Source organism: Lactuca virosa, chromosome 5 (genome assembly GCF_052849685.1).
Source record: "Lactuca virosa cultivar CGN04683 chromosome 5, Lactuca_virosa_CGN04683_v6, whole genome shotgun sequence".
NCBI classification, from domain to species: domain Eukaryota; kingdom Viridiplantae; phylum Streptophyta; class Magnoliopsida; order Asterales; family Asteraceae; genus Lactuca; species Lactuca virosa.
This window is the reverse complement of record NC_136430.1, coordinates 92684336-92698739: the sequence shown is the minus strand read 5'-3', so window position 1 is coordinate 92698739 and position 14404 is coordinate 92684336. Positions and strand designations below refer to the sequence as shown.

The window sequence follows — 14404 nt, the reverse complement described above, 5'->3', positions numbered from 1 at the left end:
TCAATCTAATTATAAACTATGTTATAAGGAGAAATAACTTTTAACCAAACTTTTTAATTATAAAATTACTAATATATTTGAAGCTTATATTATATTAGATGTCAAAGTCACACCACTAAACATCAATTAAATTAGGAGAGCATTTGATGTAACAACATGATACCATGTCATGAAGGAATTGACAAATTCACAAATATCAAAAATGTTAAAATCAATAGGGTACAAAAGTCAAAACATCAAATCATAAGGGGACCACTGTAACATTATGAAAACTACAGGGAGCAAATTCGAAAATAAAACTCTATCCCCTTCACTCCACAAATCCACGATCCACATCCACATGATCATCAAACCCGGAAAGTATAAGAACGGTCACCACCACCGCCATCCACCGTTACGCCGCCGTCAGATACTTCCACGAATAGCCACCATAGAAGTGTCACCTACCAGCATTTATCAAACAAACAATTCCCCTCATATACCTTAAAATGACGAAGAATCTATTCCGAAGAATTTGATTCCGTCCCGAAATGAACGACCCAATTGGAATTCTAGATCATGCCCCATTAGAATCATTAATCAATAACCACTAGCCTCCAAATTTGATTGCGTAAGCGCAATTTAATGACTCCTGCATCATCATCGGCATCAACAGCGCTGCCAGGTTGCAAACGAACCTCGCTACGAATCAACCCAAAAACTCTGCGGATTCCCGTATCGGGTTCATCTTGTCACATTAATCTACTCTTATCGATATCCAATTCCAAATGTCTTTTTAAGACCAATAGTAAGATGCGTATTCCCAAGACACTCACCCTTTCATTTTGCTTCTCATTTCTATACTCTTCCCCTTCTCGTTGTCCCCAATTTCCTTCTTTGGTTCCAGATTTAGGTCTCTGTTCTTCCAGGCGATTCTTCACTACGAAAAGGTCTCAAGGTTTGCTCGAATTTAATTCTTTTCAATTTAACTGTTACTATTTTGCTCCTTTTTTATAAATTTACTGTTGGCTTTTGAGTGTCACTTTTCATGCATGTTTCTTGGTTTAAATGCTGGACTATTTTGCGTTTATCGTCAACACGTTTAGACGATTGTTTATGATTCCTGCAGACAGTTGTTGGAATCTATTCATTAATATATTATTTCATCTCTTAGGAATTTTTTTTACTCTCACATGTTTCTCTTTCAAATTTCTTAAGCCCTCGTGGATTCTGATTCTATCTTCAATATAAGGACAGCTGTTGTTCCATTGCTTCAGAGTTTCATTCAATCTTTTTTTTCTCTTCCTTTTCTAGGGTTTAAATGTTCTAGCTTTGAATGTTACCTTGCATATGCCTATTTCTGTGTTCTTCCTTTGGACTTGTCCGGGTTTTTGGTTGATTGATCGAGTTTAGAAGGTTGTTTTTTTGGGATTTTAGGTGCTTATCAGAGCATATATGGAGAGTTTACACTTAAAGATTTGAGCATTTACAGATTTGCTTTGTGTTCTTTCATTGTTCATTGAAGGTATGTCCCCTAAGGTGTTTTTTTCTTTTTCTTTTTCTTTTTCTTTTTGTAAAGGGTATGTAAGAATCTTTACTTTCTTGAGTTTTTGGGGTTGATTCTTTTTCTTGATTGTTTTCTTGAAACACATCCCTTCTTGATCATCTCTACAGCATCATATAGAGCCTAAAAGTCATAAGTTACTAATAATTTACCTTTCCAGGAATGATATTAATATTATGATCCAATGTTTAATGATTTGTTATGTTTCTGTTTCAAAACAGGCTGTTTTCAATCAAGAGCAAGTTATAAAATGGATGTCCCTAGTGATGGAGCTATATCAGAGACACAATTACAGAGTCCTAATGGAAGTGAAAAATCTCAAGGTTCATGTCTATGGGCATCTCCTGATGGAGGCCAAAAGATTGAAATTGGCAAACATATTTTTTGTAACAGAGCTGTGAATATGAAAAACATAGTTGCTGTTGGATTTGATATGGATTATACACTTGCACAATACAAGCCTGAAACTTTTGAATCCCTTGCATATAATGGCACAGTGAAAAAGTTAGTCACTAACTTGGGATACCCTAATGAGGTTTGTTTATGTTAATCATACAAGATCTTGATGAAATTTGCACATGAAATTATTTAAATTGTACAAGTTTTAGGGTTAAATGCAAATTATAACCATGAAATTTGCATTCTACTTTCATTTTTTATCATTACAATGTTGAAAGTACAATGTCTTAATAAGAAAAAAACTGCTGTAGTCTATAAGTTTTGGATATCTTATAGTTTTCTATTTGATGCAGTTGCTTGATTGGTCTTTTGATTGGACTTACATGGTGAGAGGATTGGTACTTGATAAAAAAAGAGGAAATATATTGAAGGTTTGTGTTTTTCATGTATAAATTTTGAGCCATATCATATAAAGATGAATCCCAGTGTTTTATATTTTTTAAAAAACTTTTTTGCAGATGGACAGACATAAATATGTGAAAGTGGCATATCATGGATTTAGGTTATTGTCAAAAGATGAAAAAGTTGCTACATATGGCAACACTTTGGTTCGTGATGCATTTGATGAGCCTGATTATGCACTCATTGATACCCTTTTCTCATTGGCTGAAGCTTATTTATTTGCTCAGCTTGTTGACTTTAAGGATAATAATCCAGGAAAAATCTCAGAAGAAAAAGAGTAAGTTGTGGGAATTGGAATTCATGATTCCATTCCATTGTTTGTTTGTTTGTTTGGTTGCCAAATGAACAGAATTCAATTCAATTCAATTCCTTCAAATTCCATGTTGGATGTATTTCACCATGAATTCAATTTCATTTATTTTTGTACTAAAAGACCAAAATACCCTCATGTTTTTGCAGCTATTTTCGAATGTACAGAGATGTGAGGGCTGCTGTGGATCTCTGTCATCGTGATGGAACTTTGAAGCAGATGGTTGCAAATGATCCCAAAATGTCAGATAAAAAAAACCGACTTTCCCCCTTAAGTTCAAACTTTTTACAATTTTGCCCTTGGTTATTTTTTTCTTAACTTTGTCAAAATTAGGTACATCAATGAAGACAACTCATTAGTCCCAATGCTACAGATGCTTAGAAGTTCTGGTTTTGCTGTATTCTTAGTGACAAACAGGTTTATTTATTTATTTATTTATTTTTTACTTTTTAAATTGTAAAAAATGTAACAACATTGCTATTATCAGTAAAAAGTAACTTTTATTCATCTGATAACAGTCTTTGGGACTACACAAATGTTGTGATGAATTTTCTATGTGGGCCCCAAAAAGTCAACGGAAGCTCCTTGTTGACTCTTGACTGGCTCCAACACTTTGATGTTGTCATAACTGGCAGGTTATACTCATTTCTTTACTTTAAAGATTGTATATTTATAGTTTTTTTTTATGTTTATGAAACGTATTTAAAGAAAAAAAAAATATTTTTTATTTTTTTATTTTTTATGCAGTGCAAAGCCGAAGTTTTTCCAAGATGAAAACCGTGCTAATCTTTTTGCTGTGGACACTGATTCAGGGATGCTTATCAATACTGATAATGGTAGTCCTATGGCTCAGGTTTGTGTGGAAGTATGTTTTTACCAATTTACCCCTATATGCATATTTTAATTGAATTTTTATTTTCATTAGGTTGGAGCCTCTTCTGTGGAAGTGCCAGATCAGCAGATCCCAGATAAAGGGTACAAAGTGTTTCAGGTAAGTAATCAGTATAATATCCGAATTACATAAATACCCTTTTCATAATGACAAAAGAGTGTAATGATGAGAATGGGCAAATAGGTAATTTTAGTTTGAAATTACTATTTCAGGGAGGCAATGTTGGCCATCTGCATAAGCTACTGAGTGTTGAATCAAGTTCACAGGTTTTGTAACTTTTTTTATCAACAATTTTTTTTTTACAAAGTATACTTTATTTATTTTAAGTTAATAATTTTTGGAGAAAAGTTAACATGTTTGTTTCAACTTTGTTAGGTTCTTTATGTTGGAGATCATATATATGGTGATATTTTGCGTAGCAAAAAAGTCCTAGGTATAACTACTCTCTATACAACAAATGACATTGTACTTTCATTGATTTTTTTTTAATTATTAAATTATTATAGCATCTTAATTTTATCACTATAAATAATAATATTAATACAAAAATAAATGAAAGTAGGTTGCTATTTCTTGTGTTTAGCTAATTATATTGAGCAGGTTGGAGGACAATGCTTGTGGTTCCAGAACTTGAAAAGGAAGTTAAACTTCTTTGGTTCTTACGAGACACTCGTAAGGTAAACTAATATTTTTTTAAAGATTCTTTCTTTTTTATTTAGTATTATTTTATAAACTATTTATAATCATATCAATAACATATGCTTTTTTATGCAGCATCTTATATTGCTGAGGAGTGAGAGAGATCAAATTGAAGATCAAATCCATCATTTAAAATGGTCCCTCCAGTAAGAATTAACAAATCACCCTCTCTCTTTCTCTCTCTCTCTCTCTCTCTCTCTCTCTCTCTCACACACACACACACACTAAGTTACATGTGTGATTTGAGTTGTATTTGGTTGTAGGTGTGAGTGTATGGAAGCTAATGAAATGGAAAAGATGTCATCAAAGCTTGAATTGCTTGAGGTTGGTTACAGAAAAAAACACAACATAAGTAGAGTATTATTTTGTATGTGATTGTGTTATCTTTAATCTTTTTATTAACCTTAAAATTTGATTTATGTGTATAGGCACAATGTGAACGTGTTCGTGTAACACATCAAGAGGCCCAAAAAGTTTTTCATGAAAAGGTAACAAAAATCCATTCAATTTTCTCGGCCCCCAAATTATTGTTTTATAACATGCATTCAATTTTCTTAGAAATGACTTTTTATTTACTTTTTTTTTTTTTTTGAAAGTTTCACACGGTGTGGGGCCAGCTAATGAAAACGGGGTATCAAAACTCACGATTTGCTCATCAAGTGGAACGATTTGCATGTCTTTACACAAGTCAAGTTGGGAATTTGGCCTTGTATTCTCCATCTAAATACTATAGGCCAAGTGAAGACTTTATGCCACATGAGTTTGACCTCCTTTCTCTCTGAAGTCTCAAGTCTCAAACTCAACAAATTTGCATATATTTTATGTTGTTTTACGTACAAGTTTTCCGTTTTTGCCCCCCTTAATTTGTAACTAGTCACATCTTGTTACTTACTGGGAAAGGTTATGGTATATATACAATACATACACTACACAAAAACTATTTTAACACGTTTTCCTTGTGGTTGGGTCAAGGTCTTTGATTAAACTCGTTACATATATGCAAGTGCTTATGTTTGAATGTTCGAATGTTTTTTATGAGATTTTATATGTAAATTCTGAAATTTCTACACGCAAACAAATTTAGTAGAGCTGTCAAAGGTATCCTACATTCTTTATTTCACTATTATTGTTATTATTATTATTATTTTCATTTAGATTTTGCGAATGTTTGGTTTCTTTTGTTAATGGGTCTAGTTAATATTGTACTTTTCTTTTGGTGGGTTTTGAGGTTAGATCAAAAATTATTTTATGTACAGATTCATTATGAAAATATACAATTGTTTGAACTAAACTTGTTAAGACCGTGATCTTATCTAGGATTGTTTTGAGTTTTGTAAGATTATCATGTATACCAGCCACACCAAGAGCGTGGTGGTGACATGTCATCAGCGTGGTGGCTATTGCCTCCATACGTGTGGTTTGTGTGTGGTGTGGGCAGGTGTGGTAGCCACAACTCACAACGCTTGAATTCTTCAAAAATGGTAGGTGTCATGTTTGATCAATAAGCTGATATTAGAAGACTAGAATTAGAATAACCAGGGATCCTGCAATTGCATATGGACTTTTGTACAAGATTATTTTGACGATACATGTGTGTATGAACATGTCATTCAAACAACATTTTTGTTTGACTAGAGGTAGACAAGGTTTTACTCCACTACAAAAATGTATGACCACACTTCGGCTTTTGGCACAAGGCACTACCATGGACACATCAAATGAACGTATGAATATGCCTGAGAGAACCACACGAGAATTGGTGTATTTGCTTTTTGAATATGTTATAAAGCTTTACAAGAACATATATCTGCAAAAACCGACAAAAAGTGATGTTGAAGAATGGTATGTTGCACATAAAGCAGCACACGAGTTCCATTAATGCTTGGAAGCAATGCACGACGATGTCAACACACACAAGGTGACCATGGAATCCCGACGATTATACTTGAAGCAATGACGTTACAAGATTTATGGTTTTGGTGTGAATACTTTGGTATGGTGGGGCCAAACAATGATCTTAATGTTCTTCGTAAGATGTCAAGATTCAATGATATTTTGCTGGGAAAAGCACATGACTTTCCATTTGTTATGAATGGAAATCAATACAAGAATGGGTATTACATTTCTAATGGGATATATATGAATTACTCTACATTTGTCAAAGCATACTTATATCCTCACGATGAAAAACAAAAACTGTTCAATGTAGCGCAATAATCGACAATGAATGATGTAGAACGGGCTTTTGAAATCCTTTAGAGAAAGTGACACATAATAAAACACTCGAAACGAGCATGGGATCAGGAAAAGTTAACATGCTAACCAAGGTAATATATGCTTGTATCATACTTACATAACATGGTAACAGAAGATAAAGATTACACTATTTTGTATGTATAATCCGCATGATACATTTCATAAAAATTAACAAATTGTATCGGGGAGCCCGTAATACTTCTCGAGAGTTTTGGAAACACATAACAAATAAACGCACAACAATATTCACCATGATTTGACGGACTATATATACGAACATGCAATGACGATGAGGACACCGGCAACAATGAACAATAGTTTTATTATGTAATGTTTAACTTGTAATTTTTATAATATAATTTTAAATTTTCTAAATTAATGTGACTTTTTTATTTTAATTTAATGTTATATTTTTAATTTCAATTAATTTTAGTTTTCTTAAATAATTAAAAAAATGATATGGTGATGTGGAGTGGTGAGTATTTACTAAGTAAGTGGTGATGATATGATTTGTTTCATTACGGATGTGTTCGGCCGCGAACTTTTGAGTACATTTATCTTGTAACTTTTGAGACAGAAACTTGAATTTTTTTAAAAAATATATATTTTTTTGTTAGCTCGAGCTTAAAGCTTTTATTATAAACAAAAACTTGTAAGCTTTTGGCTTTTCAGAGTTTCTCCACACACATTGTTTAACGCCAAAATCATGTTTAAATTCCAATCAACCTCTAAAATGATGGGTTTTAGAAACTTTTATATTTTGCCTTCATATTTCGTGTTAAAAAGAAGGCAACAAAAAAATTATGCTAAATTTGTCTGCCGATTGAAGTATTCTTGGCCAACAAAACATAAAAATAATGTAATATGTTGGATGGTTAGAGTTAGCCTTAGAACTTTTAACTTTTAGCATTTTATATCCTTTTAGCTTTTTAACTTTTAACTTTTAGCATTTTATATGTTGGATGGTTAGTTTGTCGAACACTCTTACACAAATAAAGATTAGTTTCCGACTACCAGTTAGTTTTGTCAGAATGTTGTTTTAGTTACTTTATGTGTTAAGTCATTAAAAACTCAAAATTTTAATGAATTTTCTGTTGACCGAGTTCTGATACAACAAAATTTGGCAATGACCAACAAAGCTTTGAAAAAATTATTTGGTGATCAAATGCTTCAGTTAGCAACTCCGTGTAAAAATTGGGGTGGATGGATATTATTTATTTGTTTCTGCTGTTCTGCATAGTGCATACAATACAACAAGGATATTTTTGAGCTTGATATAATATAAATTACAAAATTATAAAAAAGATATATAATTATAACCTCCTCCAAGTTTGAATTAGGATCATCTAAACGAAGACTGAATCTCTTCCAATGTTTTCCCCTTGGTCTCCGGTACCAAAAGGGCCACAAATACAACCGTTATACCACTCGTAATCATGTAAAGAGTAAACGTTCCTGTCACAACCCAATATTCACACATTACATAACACTCCCTTTAACAGACTAAACAAAACAGGTTGTACTGTGTCTGGTATGTATACATTTATGAGACATCAAAAGGCTGTAATTTTTGTCTCGTAGTTTCATTTTTATCAGTCTAATGCATGTAAAACACAGTAGTAAAAGGTGTTATGTGGTGTGTGTAGTGTAAAAGGAGAACGAAAGAAAGGAGAATGAAACCTCCACTACTCCAAGCTAAAAGCAAAGGTGCCGTCAATGTAACGACCCAACAGATAAACCAATTGGCTAATGTTGCTACACTACCCGCAAGTCCTTTTATATTCACCGCTAGTATCTATAATGTTATCTCACAAAAACAACAATCACATTAATCATATTTCCACACACACACACAATAATAATAATAATAAATAATTAACTTTAATTACCTCCGACATAATAATCCATGGAATCGGCCCCATTCCAAGAGAAAAACCAATGATCATGCCCTACAAATTTTTTTAATTAAATTCACAAAGAAATTTTCAGCAAAAAAAAAAAAAAGAATAAAAATCGTTACACTACTACATCAAATAAAGTAAAATAAAATAAAAACGTACCACAACTCCAATCAATGATAAAATGCCCATTACAGTATACGTGGTGGAACCATCATCTGCAAAACCCTAAAATGTTGCTTTTGATTATTAGTTAAAAGGATATTCATACATAAGGAAAATACAATTTTTCTTCTTTTTTTTTTTTTAAAAAAAAAAAGGGAAAATAATGTACATTCATTTATCTGTTTATTATAGCATCCTACTTTCATTTTTTTTTATCACAACACTATAAGAAATACATGATTACCTTAATGAAGAATGATGCTGCAACGACTATGAGACTGAGAGTCATAGTAGAAGAAGAGACCTACATAAAATTGGGTTTTTTATTTTATTTTATTTTTAAGTAAGTTAAAAAAAAAAATTAAAATCATAGCATATATATATATATATATATATATATATATATATATATATATATATATATATAATTATTTATCCTTACAATAAGCAAAATCCTGCGGCCTGTTTTGTCAACCAACCATGTCGAAACCCCAGTTGCAATCACCTGAATTGTGCAATCTTCTTGGTTACAACTTATTGAAAAAAAAAAAAAAAACTAGAAATTATAAAATAACATAATATGAAATTGGCGAAGATAAAACATTTATGAGTTTACTTGGATAGCTCCTAGCCCGAATGTCGCAACATTACTATTAGATATTCCTGTTTCATTTAAAAAAGTAAGGTGCTGTTTATTTTATTTTATTAATTTTTTTTTTCACTACATCCACTAAAGTGTTGAAAATTTACCTGCAGATTCGAATATGGTACTGGAATAGAAGAGAACACCATTGGTTCCAGTTAGCTGTTGGAGGACAAGTAAGCCAAATACTATCTGCAGAATATTAAGGATTAGAGTTTTCCATAATCTCATATAAATAAAAACTGAAATTATATTGAAAATAAAACATGTATAGAAAATTACAACTACATACCATTAAAGGAAACCAATATCTTCTTTGTTTGAGGTCTGAAAAACGAATTGCAGCTCTTCTGTTTGATGATGCCACAGACCTCTTCAAAACCAAAGTAGACATATATCATATATGTTATATGTATATGTATGTACGTATGCATGTGGGAATGTATGTACCTTAATTTCATTCACTTCTTGGGTAATATCAGTATCAAAACCACGAAGAACTTGTAAAGAAGCTTCAAAATCATCTGTCATTCCCATTTTTGCCTGAAACAATGGAGACATCATAATTACTAAATATTATTATATTAATAAAATTCAACCAATAGTCATGAGATAGAATACAACAATGAACACTTCAGTAAGCTTACCAACCACCTAGGAGATTCAGGGATGAAAAAGAGGCCAGGTATCAAAATTAAGCAAGGTAATGTTCCTACAAAATAAAATATGAAAATTGTCATTTTGGTCATAACTTTATTCTAATTTTTACTTTATTAGATGAATGTCACTAAACTGTTACCCAAAATTGCAAGTACTCTCCAATGAACAAAAAGTCCCAACAAATAAGCCAGCATAATTCCAATTGTCACAGATAGCTACAAAAAATAAAAAATGGAAAGTAATTTTATCATATGATTGAATTATAAAACTACAAATTCACAATTCTAAATAGTGTTTACCTGGTTGACAGAACCTAGTCCCCCTCTCATGTTTTGAGGTGCTATTTCAGCTATATATACAGGAACCTTTGTAATACAATACACCCATTCAAAGAATCTTCTATTAGAGTAGTTTTCGTATAAAGTTTGGTTCTAGAATGAAATTGAGAAGAAGTGATTTACTGTATATGATATAATCCCAACACCAAATCCTTCAAGTAACCTTCCCATGTACAGAAACGATGAATCCTAACAAGAACACAGACAATTTGAGTCCATAAAGCCCTTTGAGAAGATGAAAAATGGAGAAATTATGAGAAGCTAACTTGGGCAAATGATATAGCAAGCCAGCCAAGTATGTTTGGGATAGCTGCAATCATCAACGACTGCAACAGAAGGAATCAAGAGTGTCATTTTTAGTATTTAAGATACAAAATCAGTGGAAAAGAAAAAAGAGAAAAGAGCATACTCCTTTTCGGCCAATATACTCTGCAATTTGACCACTAGCTACTGCACCAACCATGGCGCCCACATTCGATAAAGATCCAAACAATGAAAACTGAAACGCAATGCTTTAGATCAGATCAACATTCATTACAGGAAGTGAAAATTCGATCGCTCCAATTTCATGGAACGAAAAGGGATCATCAGCAAGCAAACCTCAGAGACGGTAAGTTTAAGATCTCGACTGATTTCCGATTGCGTAGGTGAAGAATAGCCACCCTGCAAGGATCCAAAAACATTATCGTTCTTATTACTCCCTACACTTTGAGCTAAATTTTAACTTTAGACGTCGGAGTTACTCCATCAACTTCAAAATTGATACGGATCTTGTACTTGTCAATAAAAGATAAAGTGTTGCTACCTTTATGAAAAGTAGTTGCTACTAAAGTTGCAACAAATCTATATAAATTTGCATTCATAGAGATAGTTTCATGTCGAAAATTCAAATCATGGGTTTTACGGTTATTGCTTACTGTGAAACCGAACTGGATGGGGCCTAAGGCAACGATGAGGACACACGCGAGCACAGAAACAGAGCGGTCTCTGATCATCTGAGAAGACGTCATCATACTGGACTGTCTGGAACCCATACGATACCAACTTCCAGTATGAAGAAAGGGTTTTCGGAGATCCTTCCCATCTTCATTCTCATCCCTGAAACTCATTGATCCTCTCTCTAGTTGTCTATCTTTGCTACACTACATAAAAATAAGAGTTGTACTTCCGAGATCGAAGATGAGCAGGATATGTTCGACGAATTGCGTGAGAGAGAAAAGATGGGAGTACAAGCAACGGAGAGCAGTGAAACAGGTGGACTTGTGATTTGACTAGTGTCTGTTGTTTTGCTGACGCGGCCATTTGTGATTGGGTGAAACGGATGACATTGACCATGTCGACAGTGGTATATATGGATGCTTTTAAGCAACATAGACCAATCATGACCTCATGCCAAAATCATGTGTTGTACATGCAACCCATGATTACAAAGAATTATTTATGTAATGCGTAATCACTCATCAAAGTTTTTGTTATGTCATTATTTGGTTTTGAAAGTTTAAAACTTGTTAAATTAACTTTCAGTTATATCTATTTGATAGTGGTATGTTGTTGGTGGAAGATGATGCTATAAAATGGAACACTTTAGTACTTATTAAAGCGAAAATATTGGCTTGGAGACTTCACTTAACTATAATTCCTACAAGATAAGTATAATTTATACAAAATGAGTATGGATGTTGATTCTCTTATATGTCCTTGTTGCGATCCTTTTTACTATATTCTCATTTCGTTATTTCTATTTGGACCCAAGTTGCTAGTTGGTCATACGGTTCATGAGTGGGTTTTCTTTGGTGGAGCATGTATTTCTAATGGAATTCAAAGGAAATGGTTCGATGTGGTAGTACTACGCTTTGGGTTCTTTGGAGATTTCAAAGTTTCTTTAGAAATTTCTTACTTAAAAAAAGTTGTCATTTAATCGCATTTTTGGATTCACAATAGAAGGTCGAAACTCAGGTTTAACTGAAACTTCTTAGTCGTATGGAAATCACCAAAAAAGTCTTAAAGTTTAGGGAAAATTTACGATTAAGTATTTTTTTTAATAACCGACTAATTTAAACAATTTAGCCCTCTGTGACCTTTTTAGCAACTCACTTGCTGATGTTGAATGTTGGTTGATGTGTCAGCTGACGTGGCACATCTTAAGTTGAAAAGAAAATAAAATGTCCAGAGGAAGAAAATGAACGGAACAAGGGTCAAACTCAGAACCTCCAGAGGACTAGCATGCGCGGCCTTACCGTTACTCCGTTAGGTTGTAGAAGTTTTTTGTGAAACAATGGTTGATTTCGTTTATATATATATATATATATATATATATATATATATATATATATATATATATATATATAATACCATTGAACAATAAATAAGAAAAATGAGAATAGTAGATTTCCCTACTTTTTTATCTAGCATTTTTTTTTTTAATTTTGTTCATTAAAAGTTTTCTTGGTCATCAATGTGTTTGTTTTGTATAATGCATATGCAAAAGGGTGTTATTATACAAGATTTGGTCCATTACGCCCCATTTTATATATTTTTTAGTATAATGGTTTTAAAACATTTCATGACATTAAGCCAGATTGTCAAAAAATATCCAACAAAACCATTATTAAAGGGTGCTATTATATAAGCTCCAATCCATCTATCTTCCAAAAATACTTCTAGCAAAATCAAATATATCTTTAAAAAAAATTTCGTGATTTTAGTGCAATGATTTGAAAACATTTCATAACATTAAGCCATGATTTATCAAAAAATGGTCCAACAAAAACCATTATTAAAATGTTCAAATGATAGATGTTTGTTAGTGTTCGGATTTAGATTGTGTCTAAGTTGTATGTGTTTGTAATGTTTACCGTCTTTTCTTTAATTCTGAGATGGTAGTTGTAATTCCGATTTCGGAAGAAGTATTTAATCTTAGGTTTGCAGTTCTGAACTGTCGACTTAAGATTCCTTTTTAGTGCTCCTCTCATGCCTATATGTAACATCCGGGATTTATAAGGTACTAATCTTTTATTTGTATAAGGTTATTAGTTTTATAAGGTTGGGCTTGGACCTTTGGGCCCTTGTGATTGGGCTGAGGAAGCATGTACGCGGAGCGTACCTTGCCATGTACGCTCATCGTACTCAAGGAACTGGAACGCGGAGGCCATGCTGGTACGCCCAACGTACGTATGCAGGATCTAAAACCCTAAAATTTAGGGTTTGATCCCTATATAAAGGACCTTATGCCTTTGGTCCAGCCTCCCTCTCACCCTTAGACAGCCACCACGAAAACCTTAACCCATATTTGTGTGCTCTTGTGATTTATAAGCCATTTGAGAGTATTTTGGTGAAGTTTTGGTGATTTGGAAGAGAAAGGAGCTTGAAGAAGGAGCAAGGATTCAAGAGGAGCTTGTAGATCCAGGAGATTGGCACCATTCTGACTCATTTGAGGTATCAAGCTTCAAACTTGATCATTGCATGTCTAGATTTGATGTTAGGGTTTTTTATGCCACTTTTGGACTCCATTGTTGAGGCTTCTTGCATCTTGATGATTTCAGACCATAAGAGTTGTCCTTTTGGGCTCTTAAAGGCACTAAGATTCATAAAACTCGGACCTTGATGGTTAATCCACAACCATGCAAGTGTTTGATGGTCATAAAGCTTGTTAAAGGACCCAAAATCATGTTTTGACCCCAACCATGCATGCAAGCACATAAAGTTTGTGACTTTATGGATTAGGAGGTTTTAAAGGACCTGGATCTACATTTTGGACATGAAGACTTAATGGATTAAGTCGGAAATGAAGTCCCAAGAAAGCTGGCCAGTACGCTAAGCGTACACCCTGGTACGTTGCGCGTACCGGGTCAACTTCCCGTTTGCGGTCAAGGCCAGCGTACGCTGGGCGTACGTGCCAGGTACGTCGCGCGTACGCATGCAGAGTGGCTACCTTGGGCTTTTTGGGCCTTAGAGGGCTGGACCTGGACTATTGGGCCCCGTGGTCCACTGTGGAGTATAGTTCTGGGCCTAGGAATTTGGAATTAGAAGTATTGGGCCTTTTGGGCCATATTGGGCCACTCGAGATTATTCATTTTGGGCTAAGGATTTATTGGACTTGTGAAAAGGCCCATTTGAAGAGTTGGACCCAATTTAGAAAA

General features: G+C 33.5%; 2 protein-coding genes across 6 annotated transcripts; one reads left to right on the top strand and one right to left on the bottom strand.

Moving 5' to 3' along the window:
- The first annotated feature begins 322 nt into the window (after positions 1–322).
- LOC145114983 (HAD-superfamily hydrolase, subfamily IG, 5'-nucleotidase) lies at positions 323–5323 on the top strand. 4 transcript variants are annotated; one of them, XM_079051113.1, is made up of 17 exons: positions 323–787; positions 887–937; positions 1765–2078; positions 2296–2373; positions 2461–2681; positions 2864–2956; positions 3048–3131; positions 3233–3349; positions 3462–3567; positions 3640–3705; positions 3819–3872; positions 3982–4039; positions 4207–4283; positions 4381–4451; positions 4569–4629; positions 4734–4793; positions 4902–5323. In XM_079051113.1, the coding sequence occupies exons 1-17, from the start codon at positions 625–627 to the stop codon at positions 5085–5087; spliced, it is 1860 nt and encodes a 619-aa protein (XP_078907239.1). In that variant the 5' UTR covers positions 323–624; the 3' UTR covers positions 5088–5323. The 4 variants fall into 4 exon arrangements, with proteins under 4 accessions (XP_078907239.1, XP_078907238.1, XP_078907241.1 ...); XM_079051114.1 differs by lacking the exon at positions 323–787 and adding an exon at positions 1417–1504 and having other exon boundaries at positions 812–937; XM_079051112.1 differs by having other exon boundaries at positions 323–937.
- Positions 5324–7747: 2424 nt separating this feature from the next.
- On the bottom strand, positions 7748–11512 carry LOC145115324 (Major facilitator superfamily protein). 2 transcript variants are annotated; one of them, XM_079051597.1, is made up of 18 exons: positions 11183–11512; positions 10866–10928; positions 10675–10764; positions 10532–10591; positions 10389–10454; positions 10227–10292; positions 10061–10142; positions 9915–9979; positions 9718–9810; positions 9560–9640; positions 9375–9459; positions 9241–9287; positions 9067–9129; positions 8869–8928; positions 8622–8687; positions 8451–8510; positions 8242–8356; positions 7748–8016 (listed from the first exon to the last, which is right to left on the bottom strand). In XM_079051597.1, exons 1-18 carry the CDS (start codon positions 11372–11374, stop codon positions 7904–7906), a joined length of 1467 nt encoding a protein of 488 aa, XP_078907723.1. In that variant the 5' UTR covers positions 11375–11512; the 3' UTR covers positions 7748–7903. The 2 variants fall into 2 exon arrangements, with proteins under 2 accessions (XP_078907723.1, XP_078907724.1); XM_079051598.1 differs by having other exon boundaries at positions 10067–10142; positions 11183–11511.
- Between the last annotated feature and the right edge of the window lie 2892 nt (positions 11513–14404).

What these genes read in the sequence shown, in the direction of transcription:
- LOC145114983 (XM_079051112.1), top strand. Translation starts at nt 625, where the DNA reads ATGACTCCTGCATCATCATCGGCATCAACAGCGCTGCCAGGTTGCAAA. An exon ending in GCGTAGCAAAAAAGTCCTAG is followed by an intron (nt 4,040 to 4,206) that starts GTATAACTACTC and finishes TATATTGAGCAG; the next exon opens with GTTGGAGGACAATGCTTGTG. An exon ending in AAAAAGTTTTTCATGAAAAG is followed by an intron (nt 4,794 to 4,901) that starts GTAACAAAAATC and finishes TTTTTTTGAAAG; the next exon opens with TTTCACACGGTGTGGGGCCA.
- LOC145115324 (XM_079051597.1), bottom strand. Translation starts at nt 11,374, where the DNA reads ATGAGTTTCAGGGATGAGAATGAAGATGGGAAGGATCTCCGAAAACCC. An exon ending in CCATCCAGTTCGGTTTCACA is followed by an intron (nt 10,929 to 11,182) that starts GTAAGCAATAAC and finishes GGATCCTTGCAG; the next exon opens with GGTGGCTATTCTTCACCTAC. An exon ending in TTGGGATTATATCATATACA is followed by an intron (nt 10,293 to 10,388) that starts GTAAATCACTTC and finishes TGTATTACAAAG; the next exon opens with GTTCCTGTATATATAGCTGA.